A 20,375-nucleotide genomic window follows, 5' to 3' on the forward strand; every position below is an offset into this window, starting at 1 on the left:
GAAGAACCACCAAGCCCACCTGTTCAGAACCTCCGTCAGCTTCTGTGAAGACTCACGGATCTGTCTCCGGCGCTGGAATGAAAAGGAGACTGTAAAACTAAAAGCAAAAACATTCACGTAGTGGAGGACGATGAGTGTGTGGTTGTGTTGAATGACAGGCATTTCATCCTTCGCTTTTAAGGTGCATCTTCGTTTAAAAGCAAAATCTGAACTGGACGAAGCTATTCTGTATGTCAGGAAGGTGGAACCTGTGGCCCTCTGGATGCAGTGGGACTACAACTCCCATCATCCTGGGAGCTGGAGACCAACAACATAGGGGAAGCAACAGGTTCTTCACTGCTGTTCTACATCCCATGTTGAGCAGGCTATCAGGAGCACAGTGTTGTCTCATGCTCCACTCCACTGTGGTTTGCTCAAAAGGGGTTTGGCTGATGCATGCATTTACCAGGAGAGGTCCAAAGTCCCAGTTTGGGTACACATCTCAGCATATTAAACTGACATGCACACAAGTCTTGTGCACTTCCCTTCCCCTTTTTGTTGCACCACGACTGAAGGTTTAATTAACCATAGTTTCTTGTTGCATCTGGACTGGGTAACAACAGTTATCAGGATCAGAACCAGAACAAACTAAGGATCTGAAATCACAAAAGGACAATACCTCTTCAGTAACTTGTTCCTTTACGTAGGAGAATGGGACGCCCAGTAGCTGAAGCGGCCTCTCTCTGTTCCACCCAACCGAGCTGGAGAACTGCAGAAAGCAGAACAGATGTTCATGCAAATTAAGTGCCAGTCTCGTCAGGAGGATAGAAGGCTGCCCACCTCCCCCTGAGCTGAAGCAGTGAAAGGAAGAGGGTGGATGTAGCGAGCTGTAGAAGAGCTCTGCTTCCTGGTCCTGCTGGTACCTGCGTTCCCATCCCATCATCCTTCACAGCCATGAAGACTCGGGTGCCGTCAGTGGAGGTCACGTTGATATAGTCCCCCAGGATGGGCGGTCGCTTGAGGACCTTCCTGCTGTATTTTTCTTCTGGTGGTGTAACATGCAGTGGGAACATGTCTCTCACCCCCGTGCCACCTGGGATCCCAAGTGCTTTGAAGTGAGTCCTTTGAGGTCCAAGAAATACAAGGAGAAGAATCATCAGAGGGCTCAACACCATCCTTCAAAACATGACGTCGGAACAGATTTTGGGGAACAAGTACAAGCACTAGACTTGTTTGAAACTTTACTGTGTTCCAGGGTTGCGTTATGCCTAATGCTGACCTGGCACCAGACATTAAGTCCTCAGAGTTGAGGACCTCAAAGTCTTACAAGACCCTGAGGAGCAGGCAGTGCCTCTGAATCCAATGTGGAGGATCCCATTGAAGATCCCTCTGGGTGAAGACCCCTGAAACTGTCAGATTTTGAAAACTGTGCAATGAGGGCAACATACTGAGTCAACAACGCTCTCCCCCCTTCCCACCAGAACGCTCACCTTTCATCCTGCAGTTCAGAACTGGCACCTGGAGGAAAAGGGAGAGATGCTCCATTCTGAAGTGGCTCTTTGATGGCTTGCTCTTCCTCTGTCCCAAAATCCAGCTTCTTCACGACTTCAAATCTCCGTTGGCGCTTTGGCTTTGGAGCTGTCAGACCCAAAATGAGGTGAACAGCTATTACAACAATGTGGGCTATTGGTCTTCAGAGGGATAGCATGCCGCAGCCAGAAGAAAACTGACATGCCAGAAGATCTCATAGAATTGTAGAGTACGAAGGGACCCCTACGGCCATCTAACCCAACCTGCTACACTGCATAAACCACAGCTAAAGAGTCCCTGACAGATGGCCCTAGAAAAGACCCTATCGCCCCCGCACATTATAGGGACAGTGTGTATAGTGGTTAGTGTTGGACTAGGATCGGGTAGGTAAAAGGTAAAGGTAAAGGTACCCCTGCCCGTACGGGCCAGTCTTGACAGACTCTGGGGTTGTGCGCCCATCTCACTCAAGAGGCTGGGGGCCAGCGCTGTCCGCAGACACTTCCGAGTCACGTGGCCAGCGTGACATCGCTGCTCTGGCAAGCCAGCGCAGCACACGGAAACGCCGTTTACCTTCCCGCTAGTAAGCAGTCCCTATTTATCTACTTGCACTTTGACGTGCTTTCGAACTGCTAGGTTGGCAGGCGCTGGGACCGAGCAGCGGGAGCGCACCCCGCCGCGGGGATTCGAACCGCCGACCTTTCGATCGGCAAGCCCTAGGCGCTGAGGCTTTTACCCACAGCGCCACCCGCGTACCCTGTGTCGGGTAGACACAGGCTCAAATACTCCACTCTTCCATGGAAGGGTCTTGGGCCAGTAATTGTCCCTCAGCTTGGCCTACCTCACAGGCTTGTGAGGATACAGTGGAGGACTAACAAAACACTATGCTGCTTTGAGCCCTGCAGAAGAAAAGCAGGATATAAATAAGACGATCTCCTGCCAAGCTGGTATCAAGCAAATTAGCACTACTTGTATGAAAAACTCACAGCACACAGCAAAACCTACTATGAGTAGCAGTCTCCTGGAGAAGTTGACTTGGAGAGATTTCTGGTTCCGCTGCAAGGCATTCTTGTTTCCCAGACTTCAGACCAAGATGGTTGACGGGCTCCTCAGAGAGGACCTGGCCTTGAGAAGCCTTTCCCATGCATGGCTGGCTAGCTACAGGACTGGAGCCCTTAACCAAATCCCCGGCAGCGAGGGCCTCTTCAAACGTACGCTTTCTGCTTCGGAACTCGGACACTTTATGGAAGGGTGCCGGATGTGCTTCTTCTGAAAGAAAGGAGTTGAAAACCACAGAGAGCATGACTTTGGCCATACCTGGTAGCGCTGCAGAACTTTTCTTTTTTTAAAAAGAGAAATAGGTCGGATTATCTAACGATCCATTAGGGCTTACAGTGGGGTCCCATACCAGCTCTGTGTGGTAATTTAGAGATGAGCTCTGCTAAAAAGGGGCTGCTATAAAATTTGCTATTAACTGTACCAAACCTAGTAGCAATAGCTGTAACCGTTATAGCTTGACCACATAGTTCAAGTATTGGTAACTCGATGATTCTCCAACATCAACTTCGTTGGACTGGTCATGTTGTTTGGATGCCTGATTATCGTCTTCCAAAGCAACTACAGTCGTACCTCTACTTACGTATCCCTCCGGATACATAAACTCCGGGTTGCGAACACGGCAACCCCGGAAGTGTATACTTCTGGGTTTCGCCGCATGCGCAGAAGCACTCTATCGCACCATGCGTGTGTGCAGAAGCGGTGGCTCCGGATACAGACTTCTCAGGTTGCGGTTGGACGCCCGGAATGAATTAAGTTCGTATCCGGAGGGTCCACTGTACTCTATTCCGAACTTAAAAATGGAAAGCGTAATGTTGGTCAACAATAGAGGTTTAAAGACTCTCTCAAGGCAAATCCAAAAAAATGTAGTACAAACACCAACAACAGGGAAACACTGGCCTGCAAGCGTTCCAATTGGAGAACGGCCTTTACCAAAGATGTCATGGACCTTGAAGACTCAAACTCAGGATGAAAGGGGAAATGTGCTGAGAGGAAGGCATGTTTGACAAATCCTCACCGTAATCAACTCCCGTGCGGAAATCTATGCCCCACTGCGGAAGGATGTGTGGATCCAGAATTGGCCTCCACTGTCACTTACGGACTCGGTAAGATCATGTTCATGGAAGACAATCTTTCTCTGCTACATGTGATCGTCAAAGAAGACTGGTGCTCAAAGATCTGCACTGGCAGACAATTTGCTACTGGGCCAAGTTCAAGGTTTTACTATTTGCATATAAAGTCCATTATGGGTTGAATTGCCCATACTTGAGATTGAATGCACCACTTTGACTGCTTTGATTTGCAGAACTTGCATTTTTAGAAATGTCAGAAAGTATCTGTTCCAATTTTACAAGAAGTCTGCCTTTTAGTAGGGCTGCACCTGCACATTGTTTTATATATCTGTTTTCACTGATTTTGTGGTGTGTTTTTTTAAGTTTCCTGGACTTTAGTTGCGTTTTAGCCACAATTTTATTATGAACAGTGCTTGGAGCTTTGCTGTTTTTTTATTTATGCAGCTCTATAAACTATTTCGCTGATGTAATGATGGGGTTCAAGAACAGAGCTGATGTAATGAGGATAAAATCCTAAATATATCTACCTGGAAGCAAGCCCCACTGAACCAAATGTGATTTACTTCTAAGTGGATATGTACAGTATAGAATTGGTCATTGGGGACAGGTGTGCCTTTCCCTCTCTGCTGAATTCTAGACTGGAGCCTCCTCAGGGCCAGGACCTGTCCCCCAAGTATACTGGCGGAGTTCTTTAATACATACTACTGGTGAGTATTTTGGATTGTTTTTACTCTTGGTTATACTTATGTTCGGTAAATGCAACAGGTCTTGCTGCTGTTGCTGCAAAAAAGCAACAGACCCCCCCCTCCCTCATTTTGGCCTCTCGTTCTCAAGCCCAGAATTCTATGACTGCCAAGAGATGCCCATCAGCCCCCACCTTGCAGCTCAGCCAGCGCCTCCAACTCGTCTGCAAACTGCTCCTCAAATTCATCTTCAATGCCATACAGCTCGTGCTCATCTTCTTCCATATGTAAGATCTCCTCCCTCCTTTGCGATGCGGACAAAAAAAGGAAAAGGAATATATTTATTTAAAAAGCTCAGTTCCACAAACTCTCTCGCTTTGTTGCTTGATGGTATGCAACAAAAAAGCAACCCCCTGCAAGAAAAGAAAAAAAAAGCAAACCCGCTTTGCAACTGCAAACAGTACCTGCAACAGCCCAGCTGACTTTTCCTTTTTGCAAACCAGCGCGCGCGCTGTTTCAGTTCCGGGTGAACGTTCCATGCGGCGGAAGGCGCTGATTGGCTGGCGGGTCTCCTCCACGCGCTGCTCCGCGGCTGCTGCACTACCCGGGCCTGCTGGCTGCAATGTAGCGCCGCCGCGCGCGCCTTTGCACGGCGCACCAGCCCTCTGCTAGCGCCTCGCGCAAAGTTGCAGGTCGGTCGATCGATCCGCCCGGCTCGGTGCACTCCTTGCGGAGTGGGGCCGGCAGGGGTGCGTGCACGCGCGTCTGCATGTCTGCATGCACGGGATGCATACGAAGGGCGCTGGAGGCGCAGCAATTTTTGCAAGCCTCCCAGTGCAGCGTGGGCGTCTTTGGGGTGGGAAGGTTGCATGTTGTTTTCTGTCCCTTTATCCAAAGGATTTGGTAGCCGCCGATGTCGTGACGATGGCGGTGGGGAAGGGGTGAGCAGCCTCTACCTCAAAAGAAGCGCTTCTTTGAGGGGCTTCTCTTGCTTAACAGCCAAGCAGCCTCATCTGCCTCAAAGCGGGTTTAAGGCAAGTCTGTTAAAATAAATGTAAAGCGAGCATAATGGGGAAAAAAGCAAGATTTGGAGGCTCGGTGCTCCCTCCCTCTCTTTCCAGACTCTCCTGTCTGTGAGTTTTGTCAAGAGTCAAATAGTGTAGCCATTTAAGAACACAAGAGCCTCCTGGATCAGGCCACTGGCACATCTAGTCCAGCATCCAGTTCTCCTAGTGGCCAAGTGGATGCCCCAGTCGGAAGCCTGAAAGCTTTGTACATCACCACATCTATTTTAAAAAATAATAATTTCCACATGCACAATTTGAAATAATCTTTTTAAATAGAATACATTTCACAATAGTAAGAAAAAATCCAACCAGGTGAGCTGTGTGCCTGCACAGTCTGTTGCACAGGTGCTCAATGTGGATATCTCTGAGGCCTCTCTTGCTCTAGGTGTGTGTTTTAAGCTATATGAAAACAGCTGCTTATTGTTGGATAGTTATCTTTTTTTATTAAGGGGTCACAATTTCACCTCCGCAGGAGAAGGCAATAGTACCCTCCCCAGCAGTCATTCCAGAAAGCAGCATAACAAGATGCAAAAGCAGCAAATACGTATCTATTTATTTATTAAAATTCATATACTGCTTGATTGTAAAACAAACAAACCTCAAAGTGGTTTCCAAAAAGAATAAAATAATGAAATTATCAGTGAAAGCACTTGATAACTATTTAAAACATTATTATTTTTAAAATCAACGAGAAGCTGAGAACCAGATTAAAACATGCCAATGTTCTACATGTCTGGGCTTACCTAAACAAAATACTTTAAGGAGGCGCCAAAAAGAGTCCAGTGATGTCAATACATAGTGAGTTCCAAAGTTTGCGTGATGCCATACTAAAAGATTCATTCATTTCTTCATTCAATCAATCAGTCATTTACTGTGTTTGACTAAAAGTCATTACAAATTCAATTACAAACCCAGCAAGTCAATTAAAACCTGTTAAAAGAAATCCATAGATATGCACCCACTTACAATAAGTCAAATTAATGAATCGCCTTCACAGTCTACAGCATTGTCTTTTATATAGTTAGCATGAAGGTTTTTAGCGGCTTTTGCAAATAAGGCTGTTTTATATGTGACAAGCGGATCACAGTCAAATAAAAGCTAACATAGTTTCACTTCAGGGTTCTGTCCCTGTAGTGGTGCCAGCATCTCCAAAAAATCTCTTTCTGAGGTTTTGATAGAGTTGACAACGGAGTATAAAATGGGGGAGATCTGCCTCACCTACCCCACAAATACAAAATGTCTTGGAACATTTCTGTATCTCCCATCTAAGACTGACGTAGGCATTGTTTGAAAACGGAGAGCTATAAATGCAGTTTTCAGGGAGGCAAAGGTAAGTGACTGCAAATATTGAGCTCTGGTGTGGTGAGATTTCAGCAAATGGTACCAATGGGAGGATTTTGAGATATGGATTAGAGATAAATCTTGCTCGTTAGCCTGTTTATAAATCCAATCCCTGAGCAGTCTTTTCACTCCAGGGAATATAAAATCTGTTGTCAGGTTTTTTTGAGCCTGGCAGGTCTTGTGCTAACTTGGCCCAACCACCCTTCTTCCATTGTTCCTCCAGGCAGAGTCTAGGCAAGCGGTCCTCTGGCATATCCAGCCAAAAAGCAGTCATCTCTGCCCTAGCCTTTGGACTTTTCCTCAGCATTTGATACAATTGACAGATTGATTTATTGCAATTTCTTAAGCACACCTGACATTTGTCTTTAGGGCTTCATCCAAACCTGGGCTTTAGTTCTCAACCCTGATTTCAGCAAGTGCCCATTAATGCATTAACCAGTGTTGATGAGCATGCACAGAGTGATTTCCTGCTCCGACAGAATAACTCTGAACAACTTTCCCAAATCTAGGTCAGAAGGGAAGAACACTTTTTGGATTAGAAACTCAGAACTGCACCTCTCTTTCCCTCTCTAAGGGTCCATCGCTATGGAGCCTGTGAGCATCGATAACTTGTCCATTCTGTACCAAAGTGCGGACTTCATTGTGGTTAACAAACACTGGGATGTCCGCATTGACAGCAAAATGTGGTATGAAAAGCTCACCCTGCAGAGCCAGTTGAAATATCGGTTCCCTGAGCTTGCAGACCCAGACACATACTATGGCTTCCGGTGAGTAGTTTGTAAGAAGGCTCTCTGTTTACTTAATGTGTGGGATAACAATATGAAACAGTTTTATTCAAACAATTTATGAACTTGGTTATTAGCAGCTGCCAGGTTATACAGCACAGAAATGGGAAACTTTACAAGCACTGACTCCTGCATTATAGTACAAAAATGTATGGACCCTTGCAATTGCTGAAACCCATAAATGTATAGACCTGTAAACTACAGGCAACAACCTCTTAGCACCCAGGCACAGACCTCCTCTGTAAAATGGGTATTATATGGCTAGTGTGATGGCGACAGTAATGTGAGTTGGAAATTTTCTAGAGCAATAGATAGATGCTGATTGCAAAAACTGTACTAGGTAAGCCTGTCAGTTTTCAGCGTTTTTTGCTTTGCTTACTAAGTGTAAATAAAGTAGACTTGTTACATTAGATTGCTCTCCAGAGCAATGCAAACTGGCGACTTCCAGATTCAAATCATTCTATTCAAGCCTAATTTCAATTCTAAATTTTGTGGAAAACCCAAGATGACAAGTGCAAAGTGCATTTTAGTATAAATGAGGAAGGTGTTTGTTTGTTTTTTGAAGTGATTTGAGGGCAAGGCCAGATTTTCCAAAGTTCACAGAAACTTTGTTTGGAATTGTTTTACTTCTGCTACATACTTTGAAAAGTTGTTTGTTTGTTCACTGTGATTTATATACCTCTTAAGACATTGTAACCAAATCAATGAGGTCAAGGATAATCTTTTCATTTGTACTTGGATACTGTTGGAAGCCATTTTGAATCAAGATGGCAGACTGAACCTTTCAGGCTTTTTATAACAGACAAATCTTATGATCTTCCAGGTTTTGCCACCAGCTGGATTTCTCCACCAGTGGGGCCCTTTGCGTGGCACTCAACAAGGCAGCCGCTGGAAGTGCCTACAAATGCTTCAAGGAACGGATGGTGACCAAGGCCTACCTTGCGCTGGTGAGCCACCATGTTTGTCAAGTTCCCTTCTAGCTATCAATCAGATGAAAGGCTGTGTCCCATTCTGGATGCTGCACTTTATGAATGGTGAAGGCCAGGGCTGGCTGACTCTGTGGCCCTCTGTCGATATTGCTGCTCTGCAAATTCAGAAGTGCAAGGTCCCTTCATGATGGTCATACCCTTCTATGATTATGCAGTAATCTTAGAAAAATACAATAAAAGTTAAGGATACACTGCCTTCCAGCTAGGTTACTATTTTCTGTGCACATATAGAGGCAAATGATTTGGAGTGCTCCAATACAGTCTTCCAGAGTGACTGAAGTTGTGTCTTCCTTGAAGTTCCATTATATGTAACATCATTCTCTTGAATAACAATAATAATTTATTATTTATACCCCGCCCATCTTGATGTTACATACAAACCCATCTGACTGGGTTTCCTCAGCCACTCTAGGTGGCTCCCAACAGAATAAAACGATAAAACATCAGACATTAAAAACTTCCCTCAACTGGGCTACCTTCAGATGTCTTCTAAATGTCAAGTAGTTGTTTTTCTCTTTGACATCTGGTGGGAGGGCATTCCACAGGGCGGGCGCCACTACCAAGAAGGCCCTCTGCCTGGTTCCCTGTAGCTTTGCTTCTTGCAGTGAGGGAACCTCCAGAAGGCCCTCGGAGCTGGACCTCAGTGCCCGGGCAGAATGATGGGGGTGGAGACGCTCCTTCAGGTATACTGGGACGAGGCCGTTTAGGGCTTTTAAGCTCAGCACCAACACTTTGAATTGTGCTCAGAGGCCAGTGTAGCTCTTTCAGGACCAGTGTAATATGGTCTCGGAGCACCTTGTGCTTTCAGTATTCCTAAATGCTTAGCTTTGGAGCATACTGAACAACTCTTCCTGTGCACCTTCTCCAGAGTTACCCTAGGGGTCAATCCTTAATGGCTGACTTGCCTTCTTTCACTCTGATTGGCTCTGGTCAGCACAAAGCATGAGAAGACTTCTTAGCAGCTAAAAAACTCCCCTTTCTTACTGGTTGGGGCTCTAGGATAGTGGAGACAGGGAATCTGCTGTTCCAAAGTATGGGTGCTGCTACACTAAAAGATGATCTACAGGATCTGCTATGATTCACCCATCTTCCCACAAAACACAAGGTCACGTTCATGTGCCCAATTCACACTTTTCCACAGGAGGTGAAAAAGATTTTCAATGAGCACTTTTAACATTTATATTTTTTTCCCCAACCACGAAAACGGCTTCTGTTTCAGGCCACCACTGTTGAAACAGACCCAGAAAGCTAGTAGGGCGTCAGACGTCAGCTGGCGTTCATATTTTTATCTTGATCCTTTTTGGGTGTCCCACTGACACGCGAGGCAAGGCGAGCTGGCCATCTGTAGGATGGCTGTCTAGCGACCGGCCGCCTGTGACTTAAACATTACTTCTTTAAAAGGGAAAGATTAAAAAAGGCATTAAGTAGAAGTGAGTAGCAGATTGGCAGGAAATGAGGTTGGTTTTGCAACTGGTCGCAGCTAGGAAGAGAGACTCCTTGCACGTCAAAGAGGACAAAGAGGACTCAGGGTGTGTGTGTGTGTGTGTGTGTGTGTGTATGTGTGTATATGTATATATATATATATATATATATATATATATATATATGCCAGTTTTGAGGCTGTTCGTCATCTAGGTAATTTTGTATTTCTGGGTTGAGTACCCAACATCTTTCAGAGGTGCATTACCACTTCCCTAAAGAAAATGATATAGTCTGTGATGCTTTTTCCTGTTCCTATCCTCTGATCCTGTTCCCCACTGCTGATCTAAAGTTTTCTATTCCCTGCCTCTCCCTGTCCCAAGAAACTTCCTGGGATTTTCGTTAGCTGGAATAACGATAATATATTATTATTAACAGCATTTATACATTGTATAATATAGGTTTTTTGTGACCTTTGACAGCTACCCTGTAAGGTAGGAAGGAATTATTATCTCCATATTGCATAAAAGGGTGCAATGAGATTGAGATGTCTTAGGCCGGGAAGTGAGTTCACTGCATTACACGTACTGTCACCATCGGCTCTCACCGTTATGCCATGCCCGCCTCTGGCTATGTTAAAACATCTTACATGGATGTAGCCACAGGATGAAAAAGCCACAGTGCAGAGCATGTGGAAGCACATTATGTGTGTTTTTCCTACTCCTCCAGCTGCCCCGTGACATATTTGACCTCCCCTTCTTACTCCCCCACATCAGATAACCTGTGACTCACACCTGGGATTCCGAGCGGAATTCTGCACACCTGAAATTAGGACAAGCCCGTACGCGTGCTGTACATTTAAAGCACATGGCTTCCCCTCAAAGAATCCTGGGAGCTGTAATTTACTCCTCACAGAGCCACAATTCTGAGCACCCTCAGCAAATTACAGTTCACAAGATTCTTTGGGGTTTTTTTGGGGGGGGGGAGCTAGGTGCCTTCCATGTGTGTTTAAATGTGGTTTTAAGTGTATGAGGTGGATGTCACCAAAGCTTGCCGTGGCTTTTTGTTAAACGGCCTTCCTGGATGGTGAGAGACAAAAAGGGCGGTACAAAGACTCTGCAGATGCTGAATCCGTTCAGGAAGCAGAGCTAATCTGCCGCAGATGAAATCCTCCCGGGCCAAGGGGATTATGTGTCTCTCAGCTTCTGTGGAAGGGAAGAGCTTAACGCAGCCTGGTCACGGGGAAACCATGCTGATCCGTGCAGTCTGGAATGAAAAAAAGCTTATTTGCTGAGAGCATGGATCTTCAAAGGAAAAAGATGTGCCTTCCCCCGGCAGTGTTATATCTCCTCCAAAGCCAAGAGTCTGGTGCCCTCTTGGTTTTGGGATTGAAGAGCTGGGCAAGTCTGCCAGTTTTGTCTTCTCTCTGTTTCTCACTTTTGCAGTCTGATGTTCCATTTGCCCCATTTCTGCATCAGTTTGCAAACTTCATTTAAACAAGTCATCCTGAAAACCTTAAATGCATCAGTCATCACAGTGAGATTATTTTTCTCCCAGTAAAACAAATATTTGCAAGAAAGTTTGTTTTAACGTATGCATTTTTGTGCCCACGATTCCCTGATAGCCCCCTTTTTTTTTTTTGGCTTGGAGAACTGCATGCCAGAATTTGCAAAAGTGCAAATTCCAAAAAGCAGTTGCATGTTCATGTTCTGGCCTGGGAATTACAAATTGATTCACATTGAAATGCATACTAGACATACTATCCCCCACCCCCCGGGAATAGAGATCGCAGTCTCTTGGGAGTTGGATGTCCCTGGACTACAGGGCTGCTGGGCTGCTGGGAGTTGTACTCCAAAACATCTGGGAGGCACCAGGTTGAGGAAGACAGGTTTAGAGGAACTTACTTCCAGTAAGTGTCTGAAGTGAGGATGAGGGTGGGGTGAACTTGTGGCCCTCCAGATGTTCTTGGACTCCGACTCCCAGCAGCCCCAGCAGCCAGCATAGCCAGTGGCGAGGGATGATGACACGCTTTGTAGTCCAGCGACACCTGGAGGGCCCTAGGTTCCCCAACCCTGATTTAAAGTAAGGGAAGTTAAGATGTCCCTGTACAGCAGTTCTGCAGGTATATGGCTTTGCAAGTGATATTGACCTGTTCCCATTTTACAGTTGGGAAACTGAGGCTGGTGTTTTTTTCATGTTAAGACTCAGGGTGTTGTGACAAAATGCATCCTCTGCTTGGCAGGTGAGGGGCCACATCCAAGAGGCGAGGATGACGATCCACTACGCCATCGGGAAGAACACGACAGAAGGCTTGACACACATGATGTGCACTGAAGGGACGGAGGGTAGGGCTGCCACCACCCTTTCATGCCCCCTTTGTCATTTTCATTGTAGCACTGAGGCATTGCATCGTCAGAAAACTTTGAGCTTTGCAGATGTTTTGAAAATTGAGTTTGTTTTTAACACGTTAATTCCAACATTTCTAACAGGTTGTGAAAACCCCAAACCTTGTCAGTCGGAGCTAACAGTGCTTGAACATGGCCTTTACAGTGGTGATCCAGCGACGAAAGTGCTTCTGCAGCCCCTCACAGGTAAAAGGACTCCAGCTCCTTCATTGCACTGGCACTGGAATGGTCTTTCCCACAATGCAATGTGTGCTTCTGTTTCCAGGCTGTCAAGTCAGGCCAGTTCAGCAAGGCCACTTCTCCACTCTTTTGTGCCTCAGAGAAGTTTATTTACTTGTATATCTAATTGATTTTTATTGAAGTTTTTTCATACAAATAAGAAGGATATAATAACAAATGTGGCATGCATAACAAATCTTGAATCTGAACTTAGTCCTTGTGCTGCTTGTTGACATACATAAAAAATACACAAAAATAGATAAGGTGCAGAAACAGTAGTCTGGAAGACCAAAGGAAGTAATTTATACATTTTTAAGCTAAAGACCAAAAGTGTTTCGGTATAATACATGTTTCTGCACTTTCAGAAAAGAAAATTCAAGGCGGAGTACAACTTATTAGACTAAAAACAGCAGAAAAGCTTTGTTAAGACATCAGTAAGTACCGATTGGTTTAAAAAAAGGAGAGAATTCATGTTACACAGGCTTGTCTAAAACAGTATCAGTTTCAGAAGCTGCTGCCAGTCCGTGCAGGGAATACTGAGCATGGACTGATTGGTCTGACTCAGTATAAGGCATCTTCCTAATGGGGATGTGTGAAGGGTTTGTTGATGAAACCACTAGAATTGGATGAAACATTTTACATGTCTCATGGAAGCGACCTGTGTCACCCTGTCCTTGTGGGAGGGTGGGCTGATAGCCGAAAGGGTCTCTCTGTCCTAAAAAAAAAAATGGCATTGTCCTTTCCGCCCCTGCTGCAGGAAGAACCCACCAGCTCCGCGTCCACTGCAGCGCCATCGGGCACCCGGTGGTGGGCGACTTCACGTACAGCTTCAAGAAGGACAGCGGCCCTTACCGCATGATGCTCCACGCCTACTACTTGCGCATCCCGACCAGCAAGGAGCTTATTGAGGTGATCGCGCCCGACCCTTTCGTCCCCACAGTGGACAGCAACTGGGCCCCTCAGCATGCCACGCACCAGCTGGAGGAGCTGATCCAAGAACTGAAGGACCAGAGCGTCCTGGCGGAGGAAGGCCGTCAGGGGAATCTGCTTGGGAGCCCAAGCCCTGAGGTCCCGCCGGAAGCCAAGAGCCCTGAGGTAGAGGAGCAGGAGCAGCGAGGGAAATGTGAGCAGTGGCTGGCCGAGTGGGCCCTGGAGTGAGATGGCCCACGGATCCCTCGTGGTTGGGAAACCCCAAATCTTTGTACCTTGTCACTACCGCTGATTGCTGCCAGAAGCTTTCCCAGGCCTGACTCCCAACACCTGTCGTCTTGTTCACTCCCAACATTCCTCGGAAATGCCTCTGTGAGGGTCGCGTTCCCAAACTGGAATTTTGACTGTGTGCTTGATCGGCTTTTTAACCCCGTGCCCTCAAGTTTTAGTCGCCGGATGTGGAAGATCACGGACTGTGGTCAGACAGGCCAGGTTTGTGCCCTGATACTGACACTCTTAAGCCATTGGATTAACGCAGTTGGGGGCACTGTCTCTCAGGGTGATGTCCAGTTAAGTCATACTTAGAGTAGACCCATTGAAATCAGTAGCCTTAAAATTGCTCATCAGTAATACTAGACATTTTATTTGTTCCTATATAAGCCATACTAGAGGCTTTTAGAGATGAGCCACATAGTTGGCTCTGAATTTCCTAGCAGCCAGTGCAAATAGAGAGGCACACAAGATAACAGAATTTGATTGATTGATTGCGTCAGATCCCACCTTTTTCTCCAAGGAGCTCAAAGTGACATATATGTGCATGGTCCTTTCCCATCTCATTTAATCCCCACAACAACCCTGTGAGGTAGGTTTGGCTGAGAGGCAGTGACTGGCCCAGTGTCACCCAGTGAGCTTTATGGCCGAGTGAGCACTTGAACCCTGGTCTCCCAGGTCATAGTCTGACACTTTAACCCAGGGGTTCCCCAACTTGGGTCTCCACCTGTTTTAAGACCAAAACTTCCATCGTTCCTAGCTAACAGGACCAGTGGTCGGGGTTTGATGGTAGTCAAGAAACAGCTGGAGACCCAAGTTTGGGAAACTCTTCTCTAACCGCTTTGCCACGCTGGCCGATTTTCCTTGTCCCACAGCGAAAAGCACACAAACTCACGTGATGAAAAAAAAAAAAATAACATTGTGGCTAAACTCAGACAGGTACTTTACATGAGGATATTTGTCTAGGGATGTCCAACTCCCAAGAGACTGCGATTTACTCCCAGCACAAAAAGCGGCAGTGATCTAACCCTTTTTAGGGGTTCAGGTCAAAGTTGAACTTTTTTTAGGAGTTCAGGTCAAAGTTGTTGAGTTTTTCTTAGGGGGCAAGGTTGGTGTTGAGATTATTTGGGGGAGGGCGCAGAGGTGATTATTTTAAGGCAGAATCGCCGAAAAACGCTCACCCTAACAAAAGCTGGGCAGTGCTAACTTTGAATTCCAGTTTAGCGATCCTGCATGATTGAAGGAAACAGCTACTCTTCTCAAGAAAACAGAAATGAACTAGTGATCGACCGCGATCTACCGCTATCACCCAGGATAGACCTGGACATCCCTGGTCTAGAGGATGCTGCGTAACGTAGTGAACAGCGTCCTCTATAACCATTTTACACAAAAGACACATAAATGCTGTTCCATAGGTAGTAGCTCCTTCTAGCAGACTTACAGAGGTAATAGCACTAAGTCTTAGCTTTGTAGAAGCAATTCTATGCGGAGCCAAAGTAACTCTCAGCCTATTATTAGTCCGGGTGTTGGAGACAGTTCAGATTTCCTTTCTAAAGGAAGCACTGACCTCTTACCTGTTGGCATCCCTGCTGTTTGCAGACATGCTGTCCAGGCTAGAGTGCAAATCCAGCCACCAAACGACCGTAACAGGATGCTAACTCTTCGCATCTGGTTTCCGTCGCTCACCCTTAAATTCCCCCAGACAAGTTACTGCTTCGTGTATGGCTGCTAGGGAACCAGGCAGTGAGATGATCACAGCCCAGTCATAGTAGCTGATAGATGTCAGTGGGTCTTCTCTGAGGGCAATGCATGCTGGACGTCGCCCTCAGCCTCTGCTGCCCTCAGGGGAATCTGTGGGGAAAGTGTCAGAAAAAAGGGACCACTTGACCTGCTGAAATCCCACCGCCTTCAGCCACAGAGATTCACTTCCCTTTTCATCTGTCTTTCATTTTGGATAATAACCAATGCATGAGGAGGCTTGTTACATAACTGTCTCTTGGACTCTGAAGAAATGGATAAAAGAAACCAGGAAAATCTCCTTTCCTTTTCTAGCTGGGGTCCCCCAGCAGGGCACTCATAGGTATCTCAGAACCCTCAGATAACACTCTGCTCCCCAACACCTGTCAAGCATTCTTGACCCTCTTAATTTTTTTAAAAAATGAGGACTTTGGGGGAAGTTAATTCCTTGAGGGTGCCTGTTTTTTCACCTGTGTGGTTTTTTTTTTTAGGGTGGGTGGGGAACACTGTTTAGATTCTTTCCTTGTTGCTTTGAGAGAGAAGTCTGAACACCAACAGTTTTTCTTCTGCAGATTGGGTGTTTTGTGGTGCCCACACCTATTCCTTAGATTTCCAAATGTGCCCCTAGGCCTGAAAATTTGCAGATCCCTTTCTGGTTAAGGTTTTCTCCCTCCCTCCCTCCCTCCCTCCCTCCCTCCCTCCCTCAGAGCTCTTTTCCTGACTGACCTTTGACTTTACTTGCCATAGAAAGCAAGCTTTTGGCAATTTTAGATCAGCCATCTTGCATTTTTTTCATGTTATGTGGATGTCTGGCAGGGTATGTATGTGGGTTTCAGCTTTTATCTGCCCTGCAGTAGCAGCTGATGGTGGTGATGATAACAATCCTTTTCTAGGGCATTGTAACAACTGCTCCACAACATATTTGTGTGTTTGTGTGTGTGTGTCTTTTTAAAAATCACCTTTGAGCTCATTTTCCTATGCAGGTTTTAGGATGACTTTACGTCAGGGGTTTTGGTGCCCTTGTTCATTTTATTGTGCCCATGAAACTTCTGAGCCCCAGTGCCCCATTTGCCATGAAAACACATTGAGCAGAAAAAAGGAAGTTGGAATAGTGACGCTCTTTCCCACTTCCTCCTTCATTCTATGTGCTTTACAGTTCCACCAGACCTGACTTTTACCAGATCCTTTGAGGAAAAACAGTGTGTGTTCCTGTGCATATCCTCTCTTTCTGTCATTGGAGAGGAGAGCTGATCTGGGTTCAGAAGGGGGAGAGAAGTGACCAGAGAGTGTCCACAAAACTTGCTCAAAAGTCTCAACATGCTAATTGGTTTTTTAAAAGTCGGTGACCCCTGCCTTAAATTGACACACTCTCTTGTGCATAGACACACACGCACACTGCCTTCCTTCCGCATGTCAGATCTAGCTGGCGAAGCTAGCTTTGTGCTCTTTGAATCCTGAATTGTGCCTAGAGACCCATGCAGTCACAAGGCATGCATTTTCTCATTGTGGCACAGAAAGGGTAGTGTCCTTTCCCTCCTCCATCTTTATTTTGAAACAAAGGGAGCATCTGATCTTCACAGTTAGGGTTGAAAACGTGCCTTACGAGGGATTCCAGGGAACTGCAAGTCCTACACTGCATGCAGATCCTGTCTCTTTATTCCTGCACGTGTCCTTCCAGCCCTCACGATAGAGACCTTGTTTTTCTTGTGAAAAATCCCATTTCCTTGTGAAACCTCTTAAAGCCTTTCCAAATTTTCCCAAAAAGGATGCTGCATCCATGTGTAGATTGTGCCGTTGATATTTGTGCACATTATGTTATGCAAGTAGAATTTAAACTGATCACGGGAGGTGGTTTTTTTTTTGGCAGTGCTGTGCATATATAGAATATTGCTCATAATGCCTACTAACTTATGTTTGGATTTGGGAGGGAGGGACATGGGACAGTTCTCACCACTAGAGGGCACCATTCATATTGTAAAGATAGTCCTGGTTCTCTGACTGCAATCCTTTGACAGAGATAATTATATGGAAATTATTAATTTCCCCCATTTATTTTGCAGAAGACCCTTTAACACACTCTTAGAAGAAGGAGAGCAGTGGGGAAAGAGAAAAAGGAAGATTTAAAGAGTTTTTACAAAAAGATGAGCTTAAATTGTTAGTAAAACGTGGTTGATAAAAAACAGTTAGCATTTACATTTGCATTGTAAATTAAATCAAGGCACAAACTTTAGCAGCTCGAGGGTTTTTTGCAAGATGACCAATTTTTATTTATTTTCCAAATATGCAGAAATAACCTTCCATGAGCTGCTTGCACTAAATATTTATACTGTATCACAGTCTTAAGCATCCATGCTTCATTTAGAATCCATTGAACTGAAGCTTATTATGTTTCTGATGCAATAGTATGCCCTTGTGGCAATAAAGATGGGCTTGTCAGTAATTGCAAGTGATTACTGGATCTCCCAGAGGATGGGGCAGAAATCTTCCAAAGTTATTCTCAGGGCACACAAACTCTGGGTCGTTTATTGCTGTGTCCACCCTGTTTCTTTATAGAAATTTCCATGGAAGTTGTTCTCATTTTTCAAATGTCTGTTTTGTAGCAAGTTGTATTTAAGCATATTGGGGAGAGGCCTTGATTACGCTGATATGCAACAATTATCACTTTGCAGGGCTGACCATATCATTAGGCAGAGCAAGGCAGACTGCGTCCTGGCCTGGCCTGCATCTCTTACAGAGATTTTCACAAGAAACAAGTATTTTTCTTCAAACAGGATAGGTGAACCTCTAAGAAGAACAACTCACCCCTTGAGCGAAAGACCAAAGCCAAAGTAAAACCCCAAAGATGGGCAAGATGGGCCATTTCTCTCCAGGGAGTGTCACCACCTAGCTATGGGGTGAGCTCCTGTTGCTCTGTCCCAGCTCCTGCCAACCTAGCAGTTCAAAAGCATGCCAGTGCAAGTAGATAAATAGGTACCGCTGTGGCAGGAAGGTAAATGGCGTTTCCGTGTGCTCTGGCACTCGTCACGGTGTCCTATTGCGCAGAAGTGCTTTAGTCATGCTGGCCCAGAAAACCGTCTGTGGACAAACACCGGCTCCCTTGGCCTGAAAGCGAGATGAGCGCAGCAACCCCATAGTCACCTTTGACTGGACTTAACTGTCCAGAGAACCTTTACCTTTTTACCTCCCTTTACATGGGATATTGCTTATGGTCAATGAAAGCCCAACCAGGGATTGATACTGGAGGAGTAGGGCCAGGAGGCTAACTTTGGCACCCGAGAACACAAAAAAGCAGAAGCAAAACAAATACATATTTCATTTGAAATGGACCTTCCTGCTGAGCGTGAAGCATAGACCCTCATTTTTAAAGGAAAAAGGGAGAGAAGTCTTCTCCCAAAGTGTTGAATGCCACAAGTAATTTAACAAAAGAACAAAACAAGATGCACTATTTTATATGCTTACAGGTAAACAGATGGGTGATTTCCTGCAAGATCTTGCAAGATCTCATCAAAGTCTTGCAAGATGTCTAGGAGAGCAAGATGTCTCTTGAGATTTGGGAGAGATCCTGCAAGCTCTTTCAGGGACCAATGCCAGCAGTGTGTCTCCACAAGCGGCAGAGGTGACACAGATGTTGGTACAACTGCAGTGCCACTGGCAGGTGGCTAAGTGGTAGTGAGTGTCCCACTGGAGATGGTGCTGTTGTGGTGTGGCAGAGCAGGGTGGCACTTCCTGTTTTGCCTCGAGTGGCAAAATGGGACATACCACCCCTGACCTCAGGATTCCAGAACTGACAGCTGTCAGTTCGGAGGGAAAGAAGGCAAGGACCCACAGCCCAAGTGGGGCTCGCTAGCTTGGGGAGGAGTTGTGTGATTCCTCAGGCCTGCATCCTGGCCAGGCCTGTGCCTATATATATAAACACTTCATGGGAAAAGCAGCCTAACATAATCTCACCTGAAGCTCAGCTGGGATGACATTGGACCACGGGTGCCATTTTGTGTGAGTTGCGTGCTTGATTGGTGCGAGCCTGTTTTTCTAGGGTTGGCAAATATTGTGTCTCTGGAAGGCGAAACCATTCCATCTTTAATGCCCCATGGACCAAACTGCAAAATAGCCTGACTTTTCCCATAGCATGTTCCAAAATAGTTGGGCTAATTTTTTGCTGTGCTTTTATCCAATGTTGCAAGGAGCACTAGAAATGAATATATATTTTCCTTAACCTGTTATTTTGTTAATTGTGAGAAAGAGATCTATTTTAGGATAAAATGTTCACAATGGCCAGTGCACACTTTGAATGGTGGCATGACATCTGTTTCTGCTATATATTATCACCCCGGGCTAAGTTGGCATTGTTGTCTGTTTGCTAGTGACGTAATGTCACCTATTTGTATATATATATATATATTTGTGTGTGTGTATTTTAAAAGTGATGTGATGTGGAACTTCATGTGCTCATGACACTCTGTAAGGTTTCAAAACACTACTTGTTATTTATTGTTTTGCATTTGTGGACATAGCTGAAATAAACCACACAGGATAAACATTGTCAGTGGCTTATAAATCTTACACAAATGGGGGCACAGTGCCTTTTAGTGGCACATCTAGATGTGCTGTCATTAGATCAGGGGTTCCCAAACTCTGGCCAGTGGATGAACTTCCTTCATGTGGTCCACACATTCCTGTAAAAAACCATTTAAAAATTATACAGCATCTAGTACAGTGCATTACAATTGCAGCATCAGGAAGAAAAACTACCAAGTGGTCCTTAGCAGTTTTCAAGTGGTTCATGGGGGCAGGGAATTTGGGAGCCACTGGACTAGATTCTTCAAGGTCAGCCCTTAGCTCCTTTTCACTCTTGTCTTCAAACAAGCAGCAATTATTTCATGGTGTGTTGGAAAGTT

At 45.5% G+C, this 20,375-nt stretch overlaps 2 protein-coding genes across 4 annotated transcripts in view; one reads left to right on the top strand and one right to left on the bottom strand.

Annotated features, from left to right (window-relative positions):
- The window catches only part of CHTF18 (chromosome transmission fidelity factor 18), a 40,626-nt gene extending 35,724 nt beyond the window's left edge, over positions 1-4,902 (bottom strand). Inside the window, exons 1-7 of one of the 2 annotated variants that reach the window (XM_053365851.1) lie at positions 4,783-4,902; positions 4,513-4,622; positions 2,512-2,772; positions 1,470-1,617; positions 903-1,101; positions 659-748; positions 20-72 (exon numbers count right to left, since the gene is read on the bottom strand). In XM_053365851.1, the coding sequence (XP_053221826.1) occupies positions 20-72; positions 659-748; positions 903-1,101; positions 1,470-1,617; positions 2,512-2,772; positions 4,513-4,603 (842 nt within the window). In that variant the 5' untranslated portion in view covers positions 4,604-4,622; positions 4,783-4,902. Of the gene's footprint in view, positions 1-19; positions 73-658; positions 749-902; positions 1,102-1,469; positions 1,618-2,511; positions 2,776-4,512; positions 4,623-4,782 lie in introns of both variants that reach the window. The other variant, XM_053365850.1, reaches the window with a different exon arrangement.
- On the top strand, positions 4,901-14,987 carry RPUSD1 (RNA pseudouridine synthase domain containing 1). Of its 2 annotated transcripts, none has more exons than XM_053365853.1 (6): positions 4,901-5,010; positions 7,301-7,493; positions 8,335-8,458; positions 12,162-12,264; positions 12,409-12,510; positions 13,301-14,987. In XM_053365853.1, exons 2-6 carry the CDS (start codon positions 7,312-7,314, stop codon positions 13,699-13,701), a joined length of 912 nt encoding a protein of 303 aa, XP_053221828.1. In that variant the 5' UTR covers positions 4,901-5,010; positions 7,301-7,311; the 3' UTR covers positions 13,702-14,987. The 2 variants fall into 2 exon arrangements, with proteins under 2 accessions (XP_053221828.1, XP_053221829.1); XM_053365854.1 differs by lacking the exon at positions 4,901-5,010 and adding an exon at positions 6,504-6,715.
- Positions 14,988-20,375: the final 5,388 nt, after the last annotated feature.

Source organism: Podarcis raffonei, chromosome 14 (genome assembly GCF_027172205.1).
Source record: "Podarcis raffonei isolate rPodRaf1 chromosome 14, rPodRaf1.pri, whole genome shotgun sequence".
NCBI classification, from domain to species: Eukaryota; Metazoa; Chordata; class Lepidosauria; order Squamata; family Lacertidae; genus Podarcis; species Podarcis raffonei.